The sequence below is a fragment of the Eutrigla gurnardus genome, assembly GCF_963514095.1.
Source record: "Eutrigla gurnardus genome assembly, chromosome: 1".
NCBI lineage: Eukaryota > Metazoa > Chordata > Actinopteri > Perciformes > Triglidae > Eutrigla > Eutrigla gurnardus.
The window spans coordinates 34,927,174-34,944,330 of NC_139915.1; the positions used below are offsets into that span (position 1 = coordinate 34,927,174).

Consider the following 17,157-nt stretch of genomic DNA (forward strand, 5'->3'; position numbering starts at 1 on the left):
TTGTAGAGGACACTTGTTTGCACATGTGTGCAAAGTTTCATGTCAATCGGAGTTACGGTGTGGCGGGGCTGGCGATTCTCCACTCTAGGTGGCGCTAGCGAGCAACTTTTTCATGAGTGAATGCGAAGATCGCAGCCCGACGTTGTCAATATAAATATCAATGTGCAAATTAATTCGGCTGCACCAAAAGAACAAATCACTAAAGGAAACCCAACTCTTTTCTCTGCAGTTTGATGTTTAAAGACGCTATATGTAAGAATGTGGCCAAAAACGGTACTACACTCAAACTCAAAACACTGCGGCGAGTCGTATCCGCCTCCCCCTCCACCCCCTCCCCTCCAGACTCGAGGTTGCCAGAGCTGTTGGCGTATCCAAACACGCCGAAGGCAGCCGGACAGCGGAGTACAACGTTACTCATTTGGATCATAGAAACACACGTTAGCAGCACAGCTCGTAACAGGACAATGCTAATGCTGCTAGCGTTATCTGTGCTGCTAACATTTGTTTCTATGATCAAAATGAATAACGTTGTTACTCGACAGTTCAAAGTATTAGAAATGTCCATCCCCGTCAAGCTATGATGCTAACTTAGTTAGCCAAGCTCAACTTACCCGTCTAGGAGAAGAGTAGCCAATTCTGCATCCGATTTCAAATTCCTCTCAGCTTTCTACTGTCTCCACCGTTCAAATGCATCCCCTATATAGACCCTCGCTTTGCCTCGGTTTTTATCTTGGCGTTTTTGTGAATCATAACCAGCTCTTTTGGGTTTTGTTGTTTCTGGGCTCTCTTCCTCAATGATCGGTGTGAGGTTTGATTGATAAATGAATCCGCTGAGACAGGCTGGGTGGGATTGATAGAGCAACCTTTATTGAAACAGAATTCTCAAGCCTGCATCAGACCAGGTTGGCCAACACCTAGTTTCTCCAAACTCGGGCAAAGTTCCTAATGAACTTATGCCTGCTCTACCTGGAAATCCTACTGAGCATCCGATTAGTAAATCCACACGAAAACCACCCCCACTTTCTGCATGCGCGTGCCTTTTTGAAGTCCTTTCGCCTGGACCTACCTACTTCTCCTTATTGGTCATCTTGGATGGATTGAGAGTCCATCCATCCAACAAGGGATCGAGGAGCCTCCAAACCATCGTAATAGGCTGGGATAGTTTACCTTCTATATGTTATCTAAATCTTCTGCTGTCACCCTTTTGACCTGCAAGCCTAAAGCTAGGAAGACCATCTATCTGTACTTATATGGAAATGTATACAATAAGTAAGTTCTGACCCTCTTGCCATTGGTGCAGAACTGGTTCAGCTCCAAGTAGAGCCCAAACATCCTGTAGCCAGCTTTAACGCACACACAGGGCTGATTTATGACTAAGGCAGCCTGCAGATAGTTTAACCTAAACAATTCACATGCCTTAAAGCTTCATGCAGAGAAGCAATCATTCTCAGAATCTGTAAATGAACAGATACCTCAGTTTCGTTGCCTCCGCCATTGTAGCTCAGTCGAAACTGGCAACCCGTGGTTGCTCGGCAGCTGAGACTCTACTAACTGCAATGATTTGTAGACGCCAGTGGGTGGCGCCACGTGCCAAAACATGTTTTCAAAACATAAACATGATTTGCGTTTTTTTTAAATGCTTATATTTTGGCTGTACTGTTGTTGTTGGTGAGTTCAGTATGTTATATGATCATTATTCCTGAGTCTCTATGACATATTAGGAGGATTTTACGGCCAGTTGCTTTAGATTTCTTACATATTGTACTTTAAATATTTGGGCATCAAAATGAACGTGTTAACGCGGGATGATTCATTTGTGGATTTAACACATTCATCTTTTTAATGCATTAACACTGTTGGCTCTCTGTACGTTGAAGTATAAAGAGAGAGAGAGTGAGACGGTGAGTATGAAGTCATCGGTTAGATTACAGCGTGGTACAGTGTGCAGCAGTGTATTGTGGGTACCGCATGTTTGTCGGTGAATAAATGCTACAACCAGACACAAGCTAACATTCCGTGTCTTGCCGTCAGCCGTCTGATAATTAAAGTGAAGGGGATTAGCACCGAAGTAAGCCAGACTTGTTCTGTTTTTTATTCTACATTTCTGATTCCTCTTCAGACTCAGTGGCTGTAACCTCTCAGAGAGAAGCTGGGAAGGTCTGTCCTCAGTTCTCAGCTCCCAGTCCTCCAGTCTAAGAGACCTGGACCTGAGTAACAACGACCTGCAGGATTCAGGACTGGAGCTGCTGTCTGCTGGTCTGAAGAGTCCACACTGTGGACTGGAAACTCTCAGGTCAGACTCAACGACTTTGAGAAATTCTAATTCTAATTCTTACTAGAAATTCTAGTAAAACATGAAAAGAATCAATGATTTTCAAGGAATACAAAGAGTTTTCTCCTCATGTTTGAACACGTGAAGTTAGTGTTGGAACAGTGTCCACAGAAGTTACATTGAATTCTTTTCTACCACATTTTACATTTATTTCTGGTTTTAGGATGAGTTTTTTTCTCATTGATAAAATCCTTGCTGGTTAAGTTTAAAGGTCAATGAATGAAATGTTCTTGTTGGTCTTGTGAAGGACTGCAATACAAACACAAGTTAAGTCTTTGTAAAGCCTGTTTTCGATCTTGCTGAGGAGTTTTCATTGTTAATTCCAAGGAGACGAACAGTTGTTTGTTCTAGTTTCATCACACATTTCTGATTCCTCTTCAGACTCAGTGGCTGTAACCTCTCAGAGAGAAGCTGTGAAGGTCTGTCCTCAGTTCTCAGCTCCCAGTCCTCCAGTCTAAGAGACCTGGACCTGAGTAACAACGACCTGCAGGATTCAGGACTGGAGCTGCTGTCTGCTGGTCTGAAGAGTCCACACTGTGGACTGGAAACTCTCAGGTCAGACTCAAGGACTTTGAGAAGTTTACCTATGAAGCTTCCAATGATCCGTTTACATGCACCAAATATTCACTTCTTTGCTCTTATTCCTGAAAAGACACTTTTGCTAAAGTTCACATGGCGGCTCTAAAAGAGCAGTTGAACACATGAATGTCTGATATGTTCTGAGACTCCAAGTTTTGTATTTGACTTTATTCTCAGAATACTTGTTATTTAATTAATAATGTTACTTAATTCCTCCAGTTCAATATGAAAACTGACAACAAACAGAGTTGAGATGTTATTGAATTACAGTTTTCTTTGCTAGTTGGTTTAAATCAGTAGCCAGATCTTTGTTGGGACACCAGGTCTGAAGACAGACCACATAGACTGGTTCTACTGTTGTTTCTTGACTTCTCGTCCTCCTCTATCCGTCTCTGTCCATCACTCAGCCACGCTTATCCCACCCAGTACAACATCAACACAACAACAGAGAATGATCACTTTTTCTCAGTTTAAAAGTCCCCAGAAGTGACAGAAGTGTGTGTGTCTTCAGTCTGTCAGGTTGTCTCATCACAGAGGACGGCTGTTCTTCTCTGGCCTCAGCTCTGGACTCCAACCCCTCCTATCTGAGACAGCTGGACCTGAGCTACAATCATCCAGGAGACTCAGGAGTCAAGCTGCTGTCTGCTGGACTGGAGGGTCCACACTGGAGACTGGACTCTCTCAGGTGAGGACAGGTGGACAGACATCAGACTGGACACTCTCAGGTGAGGACAGATGGACAGACATCAGACTGGACACTCTCAGGTGAGGACAGATGGACAGACATCAGACTGGACTCTCAGGTGAGGACAGATGGACAGACATCAGACTGGACTCTCTCAGGTGAGGACAGATGGACAGACATCAGACTGGACACTCTCAGGTGAGGACAGATGGACAGACATCAGACTGGACTCTCAGGTGAGGACTGATGGACAGACATCAGACTGGACTCTCAGGTGAGGACTGATGGACAGACATCAGACTGGACTCTCAGGTGAGGACAGATGGACAGACATCAGACTGGACACTCTCAGGTGAGGACAGGTGGACAGACATCAGATTGGACTCTCAGGTGAGGACAGACATCAGACTGGACTCTCAGGTGAGGACAGATGGACAGACATCAGACTGGACTCTCAGGTGAGGACACATGGACAGACATCAGACTGGACTCTCAGGTGAGGACAGATGGACAACAGTCTCTGACTGAGGAGCTGGGCTTCATGTTTACTGGTGTTTGCATGTCTTCCTGCAGGGTGGACCATGGGGGACAGCAGAGACTGAGACCTGGTCTGATGAAGTGTGAGTATGTCTTCAGTAACTCAGCTGCTCCAGATTTGAACGTGTTCATGACTGAAATCCGATTCTAATCAGGACGTAGCGTTTGTTTCTTCGTGGCTGTAAAGATGTCGTGTTGTGTTCACACCAAACGCCACATTTTCACCTTCAATTACACACAAAGTCAACGCAGAGACGCAAACGGACGCCAATTCCTGCCGGACGGCAACGGAGGCGAATACCCAACATTCCCGTTGTTGTGGTGTTTGTGTGAGTTTAAATATTTGAAGTGAAGAGAGAAGTTCCTGAGACTCTGTGTCTCTAAAGCGTCTCAGCGTTGAGATGGTCCTCCTGTCGTCCTGACGTCCCTGAATCCTAAATGGAGGACCCAGATGTTGTCTCCTGGGTCTGTGGTCCCCCAGAGCTCTACCATAGTAGCTCACATTAGTCCACAGACCAGACCACAGTTTGGTCTGGTTTCAATCTTTACTCATTTTAGGCCCAACTGTGATATTTTTACTACCAACGATGTCGTTTTGTAGCGTTTTTGTTTTGTTCGTTAAGGTTTTTTCAGACGGTTTCAAACGTTGACCGTTGGGTCCAGAAAACACGTTGTTTCCATGGAAACGTAATAGAGAGTGGAGATGAGTTGTATGGGGACGTAGTTTAGTGGGAGACAGAGATGAACCTTTAGCTGCATTGTGTTTGTTCTCTCCATCAGATGTCTGTGAACTGGAACTGGACACAAACACAGTCAGCAGAGAACTCAAACTGGACGACAACAACAGGAAGGTGACACATGTGGACGACGACCAGTCATATCCATATCATCGAGACAGATTTGTCTCACAGCCTCAGCTGCTGTGTAGAGACGGTCTGACTGGTCGCTGTTACTGGGAGGTCCAGTGGAGAGGATATGTTTGTATATCAGTGAGTTACAGAGGAATCAAGAGGAGAGGAGACGACTCTGAGTTTGGAGAGAATGATCAGTCCTGGAGTCTGGATTGTTATGATGGTCGTTACTCTGTCTGTCACAATAATAAACATACACACATCTCCTCCTCCTCCTCCCCCCCCTCTGGTGTGGTAGCAGTGTACTTGGACTGTCCTGCTGGCACTCTGACCTTCTACAAAGTCTCCTCTGACAAACTGATCCACCTCCACACCTTCAACACCACATTCACTGAACCTCTTTATCCTGGGTTTGGAGTCTGGTCTGGATCATCATCAGTGTCTCTGCGTCGTCTTTAGGTCTGAAGTCGTGTTCACACCGAACGTGAAGCTCATTTTTCACACGCTGTGATTACATATCCAATCCATTCCAATCCACTTTATTTAGATCCCATTTTAACAAACACAAGGTTTTCCAAAGTGCTGCACAAGATAAAACACAATAAAAAGTACAGAATAGAAAGATAAAAGGAATCAAATAAACAGATCAGATAAAAATATGCACGTATACACATAAAATCATCAAATCAACTCCCTACATGGTGTCAGAAGACAAAGACAATCCATCCAGAGTCAATTCAAAGATGAGAATCTGTGTCTCTAAAGAGTCTCAGCCAGGAACCAGATGTTGTCTCCTGGGTCTGTGTCCCCCAGAGGTCTAGATAGTAGACCACATTAGTCCAGAGACCAGACTATGTGAGGAACCAGAGACTGTGGTCCCCCAGAGGTCTAGATAGTAGCTAACACTAGTCCAGAGACCAGACTATGTGAGGAACCAGAGACTGTGGTCCCCCAGAGGTCTAGATAGTAGACCACATTAGTCCAGAGACCAGACTATGTGAGGAACCAGAGACTGTGGTCCCCCAGAGGTCTAGATAGTAGACCACATTAGTCCAGAGACCAGACTATGTGAGGAACCAGAGACTGTGGTCCCCCAGAGGTCTAGATAGTAGACCACATTAGTCCAGAGACCAGACTATGTGAGGAACCAGAGACTGTGGTCCCCCAGAGGTCTAGATAGTAGACCACATTAGTCCAGAGACCAGACTATGTGAGGAACCAGAGACTGTGGTCCCCCAGAGGTCTAGATAGTAGACCACATTAGTCCAGAGACCAGACTATGTGAGGAACCAGAGACTGTGGTCCCCCAGAGGTCTAGATAGTAGACCACATTAGTCCAGAGACCAGACTATGTGAGGAACCAGAGACTGTCTGTGGTCCCCCAGAGGTCTAGATAGTAGACCACATTAGTCCAGAGACCAGACTATGTGAGGAACCAGAGACTGTGGTCCCCCAGAGGTCTAGATAGTAGCTCACATTAGTCCACAGACCAGACTATGTGAGGAACCAGAGACTGTGGTCCCCCAGAGGTCTAGATAGTAGCTCACATTAGTCCAGAGAGCAGACTATGTGAGGAACCAGAGACTGTGGTCCCCCAGAGGTCTAGATAGTAGCTCACATTAGTCCAGAGACCAGACTATGTGAGGAACCAGAGACTGTGGTCCCCCAGAGGTCTAGATAGTAGCTCACATTAGTCCAGAGACCAGACTATGTGAGGAACCAGAGACTGTGGTCCCCCAGAGGTCTAGATAGTAGCTCACATTAGTCCAGAGACCAGACTATGTGAGGAACCAGAGACTGTGGTCCCCCAGAGGTCTAGATAGTAGACCACATTAGTCCAGAGACCAGACTATGTGAGGAACCAGAGACTGTGGTCCCCCAGAGGTCTAGATAGTAGCTCACATTAGTCCAGAGACCAGACTATGTGAGGAACCAGAGACTGTGGTCCCCCAGAGGTCTAGATAGTAGCCCACATTAGTCCAGAGACCAGACTATGTGAGGAACCAGAGACTGTGGTCCCCCAGAGGTCTAGATAGTAGCTCACATTAGTCCAGAGACCAGACTATGTGAGGAACCAGAGACTGTGGTCCCCCAGAGGTCTAGATAGTAGCTCACATTAGTCCAGAGACCAGACTATGTGAGGAACCAGAGACTGTGGTCCCCCAGAGGTCTAGATAGTAGCCCACATTAGTCCAGAGACCAGACTATGTGAGGAACCAGAGACTGTGGTCCCCCAGAGGTCTAGATAGTAGCTCACATTAGTCCAGAGACCAGACTATGTGAGGAACCAGAGACTGTGGTCCCCCAGAGGTCTAGATAGTAGCTCACATTAGTCCAGAGAGCAGACTATGTGAGGAACCAGAGACTGTGGTCCCCCAGAGGTCTAGATAGTAGCTCACATTAGTCCAGAGACCAGACTATGTGAGGAACCAGAGACTGGTCCCCCAGAGGTCTAGATAGTAGCTCACATTAGTCCAGAGACCAGACTATGTGAGGAACCAGAGACTGTCTGTGGTCCCCCAGAGGTCTAGATAGTAGCTCACATTAGTCCAGAGACCAGACTATGTGAGGAACCAGAGACTGTCTGTGGTCCCCCAGAGGTCTAGATAGTAGCTCACATTAGTCCAGAGAGCAGACTATGTGAGGAACCAGAGACCCTGGTCCCCCAGAGGTCTAGATAGTAGCTCACATTAGTCCAGAGAGCAGACTATGTGAGGAACCAGAGACTGTGGTCCCCCAGAGGTCTAGACCCTTGAATGGCTGACATCATTGAAGCTGTTCTTCTATATTAGTTCCACATATTCTATTGTAAATGTTCCGTTTTCATAATGATGTAACGATGTCATTCTACTATCTGACTGTGTGTATTGTTCTGCACCAATCACCACGTCACATTCCTTGTGTGTGAAAACATACTTGTCAATGAAGTGTTTGTGATCGTGTATTGATCCAGAAGATCCTTCAGTGTTTGGAATGAGATCTGCAATGTATCCCCTTCCACCTCTGCTCAACTCTTCTGCATGCTTCCCTTTCTCTCTCATGTTACTCTGATGGATAGTTGAACATGAAAACAAGAAATTACTATTCATTGGAATTCAAATAGAGTTCATACATTTTCATTTGATGCAAGTTTTATTTTAGAGGAAGAAAAGAACAGAATAAAGTTTGTCTTCACAATCTGGCATGGTTTTCCATGTTATTGTTTTGAAATGATCTTTTTCTTTAGAAAGGCAAATTACCATCACATACATGAATTCCAATCTTAGTCATTCAAAGACAGATAAAGATGCTTCCAGGAAGTCCATGTGATTTGGTCCATATTGGCCTTCTGGAATGTTTTTCTGACTCTTACTGGTTTTAGTTGAGAACAGTATCAGAACAGAACAGAACTGGGGACCACTTGAGACAATCCAAATAACACTCACACACACAAACAAAGGGAGGACAGGTTCACACAATGCCCAAGTACAGTCATATGAAATCACATCTAATTGGTTTTACATACTCAGTCCATTTGGTCCAGATCCTGTAAAACCTTTCTTTTTCCACTTTGAGGGAAAAAGATCTCCTCTCCATAACATAGATCTCATAGACCATGTCCATCCATTCATCACTGGTGGGGTTCTGCTTTCAACCTGTTGCGGTTCTAACCTGTCACCTTCAGCACCCTGGACAGCGCAGCAGAGGAGCCGCGGAGAGGCCGCAGTTGAGTGCGTCTGTGCTCAGAGCTCATTAGGACCTGATGTGCGTCACCTGGGAGACGCCACTGGGAGAAGCTACTCTCGCCACACAGAACTCTTTCCCTGCCCTTTCCCCTGATTTTAGAGTTGTTAAAGTATAGGAAATAAAGTGTACATTTTTTTACCTGCAACTTCCACTCCTCCTATATCCACACCTTACATTTGGTGCCGAAACCCGGGAGAAGAAACAAAAAGAATGCATGACAGCTGAAGACGCGGATAATAGGACAAAGCAACAATGTCGAACCTGCAAAGACAAAAGAAACTAAGGGGAGCAATACGGGCCGCTACGACACGACTCTTGGACAAGATTGATCGGGAGGTTGAAAAAGAAGATCCCAGCACAGATTTGCTGGATGAATATTTGGAGCATCTGACGGCGAGAGAAAGAGCTTTAATGGATAGTGACCATGACATTGAAGCGGAGACAGCAGGGGATGATTTGGAAGATGAGGTTCATTCAGCCTTTGAATACATGGATCGAATCATGTCAAGAAAGACCCGGATAAAACGCATCCTGAGAAATATGGACGACAATCAGAGCGCAGCTTCAGTGACTTCCCAATATTCAAACAATGAGGTGAGAAGACAAGCAGGCAAGTTGACAAAATTGGTCATTGAGAAGTTTTCCGGAGATGTTTTTGGAGCCAGTTTGAGACAGCAGTTGACAATAATGCCAGTCTAACCAAGTCTGATAAATGTACATATTTGAAGTCGTTTTTATATGGCACTGCAGCTAATGTAGTTATGGGACTTTCTTTATCAGACCAAAATGATGACAATGCAAAGAAAATGCTTATCAGCCGATTTGGGCGTAAAGATCTCGTCATAAATGCACATATGAATAAGCTATTAAATCTGACAGCAGTAAAAAGGGCCTGGGATGTCGCAGCTTTACGCAGGCTATATGATGACATCGAGATACAAGTGTGCAGTTTAGGCTCAATGGGAGTAGTCTCTGACAGTTATGGCAACTTGCTCTGCCCTATTCTCATGAAGATGATACCAGAAGAAATGGCTTTGCAGTTCACCCGTCAAAACGCTAGTGAAAGAGATGATGCAAATAATGACAACACGTTCAGTGTCCAAAGCCTGATGACGTTCTTCCAAAAGGAGGTTGAAAGTCGTGAAAGAACAGCCAATCTCACCCAGAATGTGCACCAACCAGATAAAGAGAAACAATGGGAAAAGTCCTATGTGGAGAAAAGAATACGGTAAAAAAGGAGATCTTACACAGCCTCTACAGCCTCGCTTCACGCTGTCAGCGTCAGAGATGAGCCAAAGTGTATATTCTGTGGAGGAAACCATCAGAGATCTAAGAACTGTACAGAACTGACTCTTGAACTGAGGAGAGAAAAATGAAGAAAAGAAGGCAAGTGTTTTGTGTGTTTAGGCAGCAGACATATAGCGCGTCATTGTAAGACGCAGGGAATTACCTGTGAAGAATGTGGACGAAGACACCACAAAGTAGTCTGTCCTCAATTAGCCAATCAACAAGAAGAACACACAGAAGAGAGACAAGAAAGCACACAGCAAGTTGCCCGAAATCTTACAGCAGATGCAGTGATAGCAAGTGCAGCTCCCAGTAGTTCTATGAGTAGTACAGTTTTACTCCAAACAGCTACCGTTTGGATAGACGCACCCACTCAAAGTCAGGTGGCTAGATGTCTTTTAGATGGAGGGAGCTCACGTAGTTTTATTCCAGAAGACATATCCAGAGCACTTAACCTGCCAATAGTAGGTAAAGAAACACTTCATGTTTTTGTATTTGGCTCCAAAACACCTCAAAGACTGACATGCAAGAAGGTGAAGGTGCGTTTAAGGAACATCAGAAATAATCAGAATATCGAAGTTCAGCTCCTGGAGACGTCCAAGGTGAGCTCTTCAATTATTAAAATGGCAAGTGAAACGATAAGAAAGGATTTGGAGTCAAAAGGAATGCCTATGGCGGATGTTCCCGTGAGAGGAATGGAATCAGAAGAACTGGGAGTCCTAATTGGAGGAGACCAGTACTGGAGAATTGTCACTGGTCAAATGGAAAAGCTGGAAGACGGACTTGTTGCGCTGGAAAGTGTGTTTGGATGGCTTGTGCAAGGAGAGGTCACCACACTGAATCTTGTCACCGAAGCTGTTGACGTTGAACTGCTGCATGTCTGTGTTGAGCAGATCAAACCCTCTCCAACCAGTTGGGCAGGTTTTGGGAACTGGAGTCACTCGGAATAGGTAAGGAAGAATTACATTCCCAGACAGATGAAACAGTTCTGAAAAGATTTGAAGAAACTGTGAAGTTTGTTGACGGCAGATACGAAGTCCGACTGCCCTGGAAAAATGAGCATGTAACTATGTCTTCAAATGATGTTACAGCTAAAAACAGATCTGATCATCTAATGAGAAGGCTTCAAATTAATCCAACTCTTTTTGATAGATATGACGCTGTTATTCAAAACTATTTAAGAGAAGATATAGTGGAAATGGTCAATGATAATGTGACTAATGAGCCAGTGTACTATTTACCACATCATCCAGTCATAAAAGAAGACGGAGCTACGACGACATTGAGAGTTGTATTCGATGCCTCCTCTCATGAGAAATGTAGCTGCTCATTAAACGAATGTCTGCTTATAGGTCCAAATTTAAATCCTGACCTTTTGAACATTCTGATTAAATTCAGACAATATCCAGTAGCTGTAATGGCAGATATTAAGTCAGCCTTTCTGCAAATCTCCCTCGACAAAAGAGACAGAGACGCACTGCGATTTCTCTGGACGGATGACAAGCTGATGTCGCAAAAGGAGATAAAGGTGAAAACAGTCAGGATGACGAGAGTCCCGTTTGGAGTGTCATCGAGTCCTTTTCTGTTGGCAGCTACTGTACGACACCATCTGAAAGAGCATGAAGAAGAAAATCCTGAAGTCGTACGGACAATAAAAGAATGTCTTCATGTGGATGATTTCATAAGTGGAGCCGACAACAGTGACGCAGCGGAAGAGCTGTGCGTAAAGGCCAGAGAAATCATGGCAAGTGTGGGAATGGATCTTTGTAAGTGGAAAACAAACAGTCCTGAACTTCAACAAAAATGGTCACAGGAACAACAAGAACAAGGGAAGGATTCCACTCCATTAAAGGTTCTGGGCCTCGTCTGGAAAAGTCAAACGGATGAATTCGTCTTTGAAATGGCGGAGGTGATGAATTATGTCAAGGATAAAAAACTCACAAAAAGAGCTGTACTCCAAACAGCGTCAAGAATATTCGATCCCATTGGCTTCTTGTCTCCATTTATTATTAGAGCCAAAATCATGTTTCAAGAAATGTGGGAAAGAGGCTTGGATCGGGATGAAGAGCTGCCGACGGATTTGGCCGCATGCTGGAAGGAATGAGGAACTGCAAGATGTGAGTAAAGTGTCAATTAACAGACGTTATGATAAACAAGTAAATCACAACAAAAACTTCCAAGAAATGCAAGAAATTCATGTGTTTTGTGACGCTAGTGAACGAGCCTACTGTGCCGTTGCGTATTCACGCACGACCAAATCGGATAGAACGAGCACTGTGAGTTTAATCTCTGCCAAAACTAAAGTATCTCCACTGAAACGAGTAACTCTGCCCCGACTGGAACTACTGGGAGCCTTCATCGGCGCCAGACTTGGTCATTATTTGAGTAACATCTTGAGTCTGAACAATGTTAAATGTCATTTCTGGACTGACTCGACGATTACCGTTCATTGGATTAAAAGCACAGCAAGACAATGGAAGCCGTTCGTGGCTAACAGAGTAGCAGAAATCCAGAGTCTTACGCTGCCAGAAAACTGGAGACACTGCAAGGGAAAAGAAAACCCTGCTGATCACGGAACCCGGGGACTCAAATCAGAGGTACTTGCAGTCGACACACTGTGGTGGAACGGGCCGAGTTGGTTACGCACAGCCGACGTGACGTCTGCGGAGGAAACAAACACGCCTCTACTGACTGGTGAGTGTATCGCTCAAAATCAGATAATGGAGGATGAAGAGGATGTTTGTTCTGTAACTGAGCCCATTCTAAAGCTGGACAATCACAGCAGTTTAAATAAGTTGCTTAGAGTAACTGCGTGGGCAAGGAGATTTGTGCACCATTTGCAACACAGAGAAGCAGCGAGGAGAGCTCTGCACTCAGGAGATTGAGGCAGCAGAAAGATACTGGATCAGGCTGACACAAATGAAATGTTTCTCCGAGGAAATGAGACAACTGGAAACAAAGAGGGAATTGGACAGAACATCAAAGGTTCTCACCTTGAAACCCTTTTTGGAGGAAAAGCTGATGCCAGTTGGAGGACGACTGCAAAAAACAAATTGGGCTTATGGCCAAAAAACATCCATGGATTTTGCCGTCAGAGGATAAGTTTTCCGAGTTGCTAATAAAAAGGTCCCACGATGACGTCATGCACTCTGGTCTACAGGACACCTTGACCCAAGTCAGAGAAAGGTATTGGCTTGTAAGAGGCAGACAGATCACGAAGAAAACTTTGGAAAAATGTCTGATATGTCGTAAAAGTAAGGTCAAAGCTGGCCAACAACCTTTTGCACCATTACCACGTGATGGGATTACAGAGGCTCAGCCATTTGAAGTGGTGGGTGTAGATTTTGCCGGTCCCTTACTTGTTAAACCAGATAGACAGAAAACGTATGTCGCTCTGTTCACATGTTACGCGAGCAGTCCATCTGGAGCTAGTCTCTGACTTATCCACAGATACGTCTTTGCTGTCTTTTTGAAGATTTATTGCACAAAGAGGAATCTGCACTACTATCTATTCTGACAATGCTAAAACCTTTAAGCGAGCAGAACAGGATTTAAAGGAATTGTGGAATGTGATGAAAGGAGGAAATATGAAACACTTTTTTTCTGGAAGGAAAATCACATGGAAATAGATAGTAGAAAGAGCTGCATGGTGGGGCGGGATGTGGGAACGTCTTGTCCGCTCCGTCAAAACCTGCATCAGGAAAGTCCTTGGGAGGGCCTATCTGACGTATGAGGAGATGCAGACTTTGTTAACAGAAGTGGAAGCAGTGATCAATTCAAGGCCGCTTACCTATTTGCATACTGACTCTCAGGATCCATCACCCCTCACCCCAGCTCATTTTTTGATTGGACAAAGAATAACCACTTTACCCTCTCAGCCTGTTCAGGTCACAGACAATAGGAAGGTGGATGGAGAACAGCTGACGAAGCGCTGGAGCTACCGCCGCAAACTGGTGGGTGAGTTTTGGAACCGATGGGAAACAGAACATCTGATGGAGTTGCGTTCCGCTCACTGTACCAGAAATGTGAAATCAACTTTATTCAAGGTTGGAGATTTTGTTCTTGTTCATGATGAAAGGCTGCCACGTCACATGTGGAGGATGGGTCGAGTGGAGGAAGTGTTTCAAGGCCGTGATGGAAAAGTAAGATCATGTTCTATTGGATTACCTTTCAACATTATTCTAAGAAGACCTATTCAACTGCTTTATCATCTGGAAGTGGAGTGATGAACGTGTTCAACGTCCATCGGCCCGGAGTTTGTTGCGGTTCTAACCTGTCACCTTCAGCACCCTGGACAGCGCCGCAGAGGAGCCGCGGAGAGGCCGCAGTTGAGTGCGTCTGCGCTCAGAGCTCATTAGGACCTGATGTGCGTCACCTGGGAGACGCCACTGGGAGAAGGCTACTCTCGCCACACAGAACTCTTTCCCCTGATTTTAGAGTTGTTAAAGTATAGGAAATAAAGTGTCAATTTTTTTACCTGCAACTTCGACTCCTCCTATATCCGCACCTTACACAACCATTTCCTCCTCACACATTTCTTACTGGCTGCCAATAGTAGAGCCAGCAGTGTTTTGTCTTTGATGTTCCATGTTTCAAACAATATATGACCCAAATACAAAGATTCACATTCAAATGGAATGTTGACATGAAATACATGTTTTATATGTTTGTGGATCTCCTCCCAGTAAGGTCTTATTGCTTGGCGATCCCCAAAACTATGGGAATGGTTGTCTCCATGAGACCCACAAAGTCTCCAACAAGCATCTCCACTGCCCTGATGACCTTTCTGAATGGGTGTGGTCAGAAATCTTGCAATGTTTTTCCACCAGAAGTCTCTCCATGTGTTTGACCCGGTCCAGACCCACTGTAGCTGGCATGTTTTCTCCCAGCTCTCCTGTGTGATCATGACCTTTACTTCCTTTTCCCACTTCTTCTTTATGTATTCTGTGCTCTCTTGTTGACAGAACTGTATGGCATTATACCATTTGGAGCTCATGTTGTTGCTGATCTGGGTTTAATTCATGATAAGAATACCTCCATGAACCCGATTCACCTTTTCCTAACACGTCTTTAAGGTTTTGTTCAAATAATGTCTCACTTGCAGGTACCTAAAAACACCCTCTCTTCCAGACCATGGTCCTTCTGTAGGCTTTCAAAACTCTGAAATGCCCCTTTGTGAATACATGAATAATATGTAGTGAAGCCTTTTGTGATCCATGTCTTAAATCTGCCATCCATTCTATTTTGTGCAAAGTCTGAATCATCGGCACACCACCTCATCATTTTAGACGCGTCTCTTAAACGGCACATTTGGACTATTTCCTGCCAGGGCTTCAGAAAACTGCCTGTTCTAGAGTCTTCTGGGATCTCCTGTTCTCCTTGTAATCTGTTATCACTTAGTAGAGCTGTTATTGGGACTCCCTTGATCATTGCACCTTCTAGTTCCTTCCATGCTGCAGTGTATGTTGGTGAACACAAGCAGACTAAAGGTCTCAGTTGGGCTACATGGTAGTATTCCTGGAAGCAAGGGAGGCCCATTCCACCCTTATCTTTTCTTCATTGCAGCGTCTTGAATTGAATTCTGGCCTTTTCCCCTCGCCACAAATACCTGGCTATTAATCTGTCCCATTCTGAGAAGTGTTTAGATGGTATTTTTACTGGCAAACACTGGAAGAGGTCTAACATCCGAGGAAGAATCTTCATCCTGATTGACTCTATCCGGGAGCTTCAACTTAAAAAGGGAATAACATTCCATCTTTGGATGTCAGACTTTCTCTTTGAATGGAACGGGCCGTCATTGATATCATACAGTCTTGAGAAGTCCCTCGGTAATGAGACACCTCAATATTTCATGGACTCAGCCTCCCATTTCCAGTTGGACATGGTCCTAATGGAGGGTGGGGGGGTCATAGTTGAATGTCAGTACTTGAGTTTTGTTATAAATTTTACAACCAGAAATGAAACCAAATTCCTCTAATAATTTCATCCATTTTGGGAGTGTGTGTGTAGTTGTATTAAACGTATCAATAAGTGGTCAGCAAACAGGGCCAGTTTTTGCCCCCGGATGTCGTTGTTGCCCCCTTTCTATCTGATCTTTGCCTAATCAATGACTTCTGGGTTCTATAAACAGGGCGAAGAGGAGCGGCCATCACAGCACCCTCGTCTCCTTCCTCTTTCCAGAATGAATGAATGGTTAAATCACCGTTGATTTGAATTCTAGCTGTTGCTTTGTTGTATAATGCTGCAATCGTGTGGATTATAGTTGTATGAAAGCCACGTTTTAAAGTCCTTTCTATAAAAACTGAATGGAAGGCTTTCTCTGCATCCAAACTTCATATCAGTGTCTCTAGTTTGTGTGATTTGTCTCATAATGTGTGGTGTTTTCCTGATATTATCTTGGTCTGTGTTTGTCTGACAAAGCCAGTCTGGTCCTCATGTATTAATCCTGCTAGTATATGTTCTATTCTTTAGTTCAAATGGAGGGGAATCCTTTAGAATCCTTATTTAGAAGACTTACAGGGCCATAACTCCCACACTCCAGCCTGTCTTTGCCCTCTTTAGGTAGGATTGAAATCATTGCCTCCCTCCATGAGGGGGGGTTTAATAATGTTGGAATGAATTGATCTTGCATTGTTTTGGACCATTCTGTGGTAAAGCCGTCTGTCCCTGGAGACTTCCCCCCTTTCATTCTCCTGATTGCTGATTGAATTTCTTCTTTTGTTATTTAGATATGAATTTGTCATTTTGTTCATCAGTAACCTTTGGGAGGTTTATCTGGGCCAGGAAGGCATCCATCTGGTTGGCGTTGCTCGTCTGGTTGGGAATAGAATGTTTGATAGTAGTTTTCAAAGCGTTGTTTAACTTTCTCTGGACAAGTTTCTATTTCTTTTGTTGCAGAATTTCTTCTTTTATGTTTAGTTCTATCCGCTTGTTGTTTTCTTAACTTCTATGATAGAAGTTTCAGTGATTTCCCACCGACTTCATAGTATTGTTGCTTTGTGAAAAGGAGTTTTCTTTGGATTTCCTGAGTATTTATTTCATCTATTTCTTTTTTTCATTGTATAATCTTATGTTTGTTGTCATCTTGGGGAGACTTTGCATGTTGGTTCTGTCGTCTCTTCAAGTCCTCTTCTCATGTTCTAACTTTTTCTTCTCTAATT

General features: G+C 44.3%; 2 protein-coding genes across 2 annotated transcripts in view; both read left to right on the forward strand.

The window, feature by feature from the left end:
- Positions 1–17,157, forward strand: part of LOC311015324 (uncharacterized protein) — a gene marked incomplete at its 3' end in the record, with an annotated part of 558,532 nt that overhangs the window by 362,559 nt on the left and 178,816 nt on the right. The gene's annotated exons all lie outside the window — the stretch shown is intronic.
- Positions 1–17,157, forward strand: part of LOC311010708 (protein NLRC3-like) — a gene marked incomplete at its 5' end in the record, with an annotated part of 65,599 nt that overhangs the window by 7,583 nt on the left and 40,859 nt on the right. The window contains 5 exons of the mRNA XM_084005296.1: positions 2,120–2,293; positions 2,714–2,887; positions 3,423–3,596; positions 4,170–4,216; positions 4,914–7,655. Coding sequence (XP_083861422.1) covers positions 2,120–2,293; positions 2,714–2,887; positions 3,423–3,596; positions 4,170–4,216; positions 4,914–5,443 — 1,099 coding nt within the window. The 3' untranslated portion in view covers positions 5,444–7,655. The remainder of the gene's footprint in view (positions 1–2,119; positions 2,294–2,713; positions 2,888–3,422; positions 3,597–4,169; positions 4,217–4,913; positions 7,656–17,157) is intronic.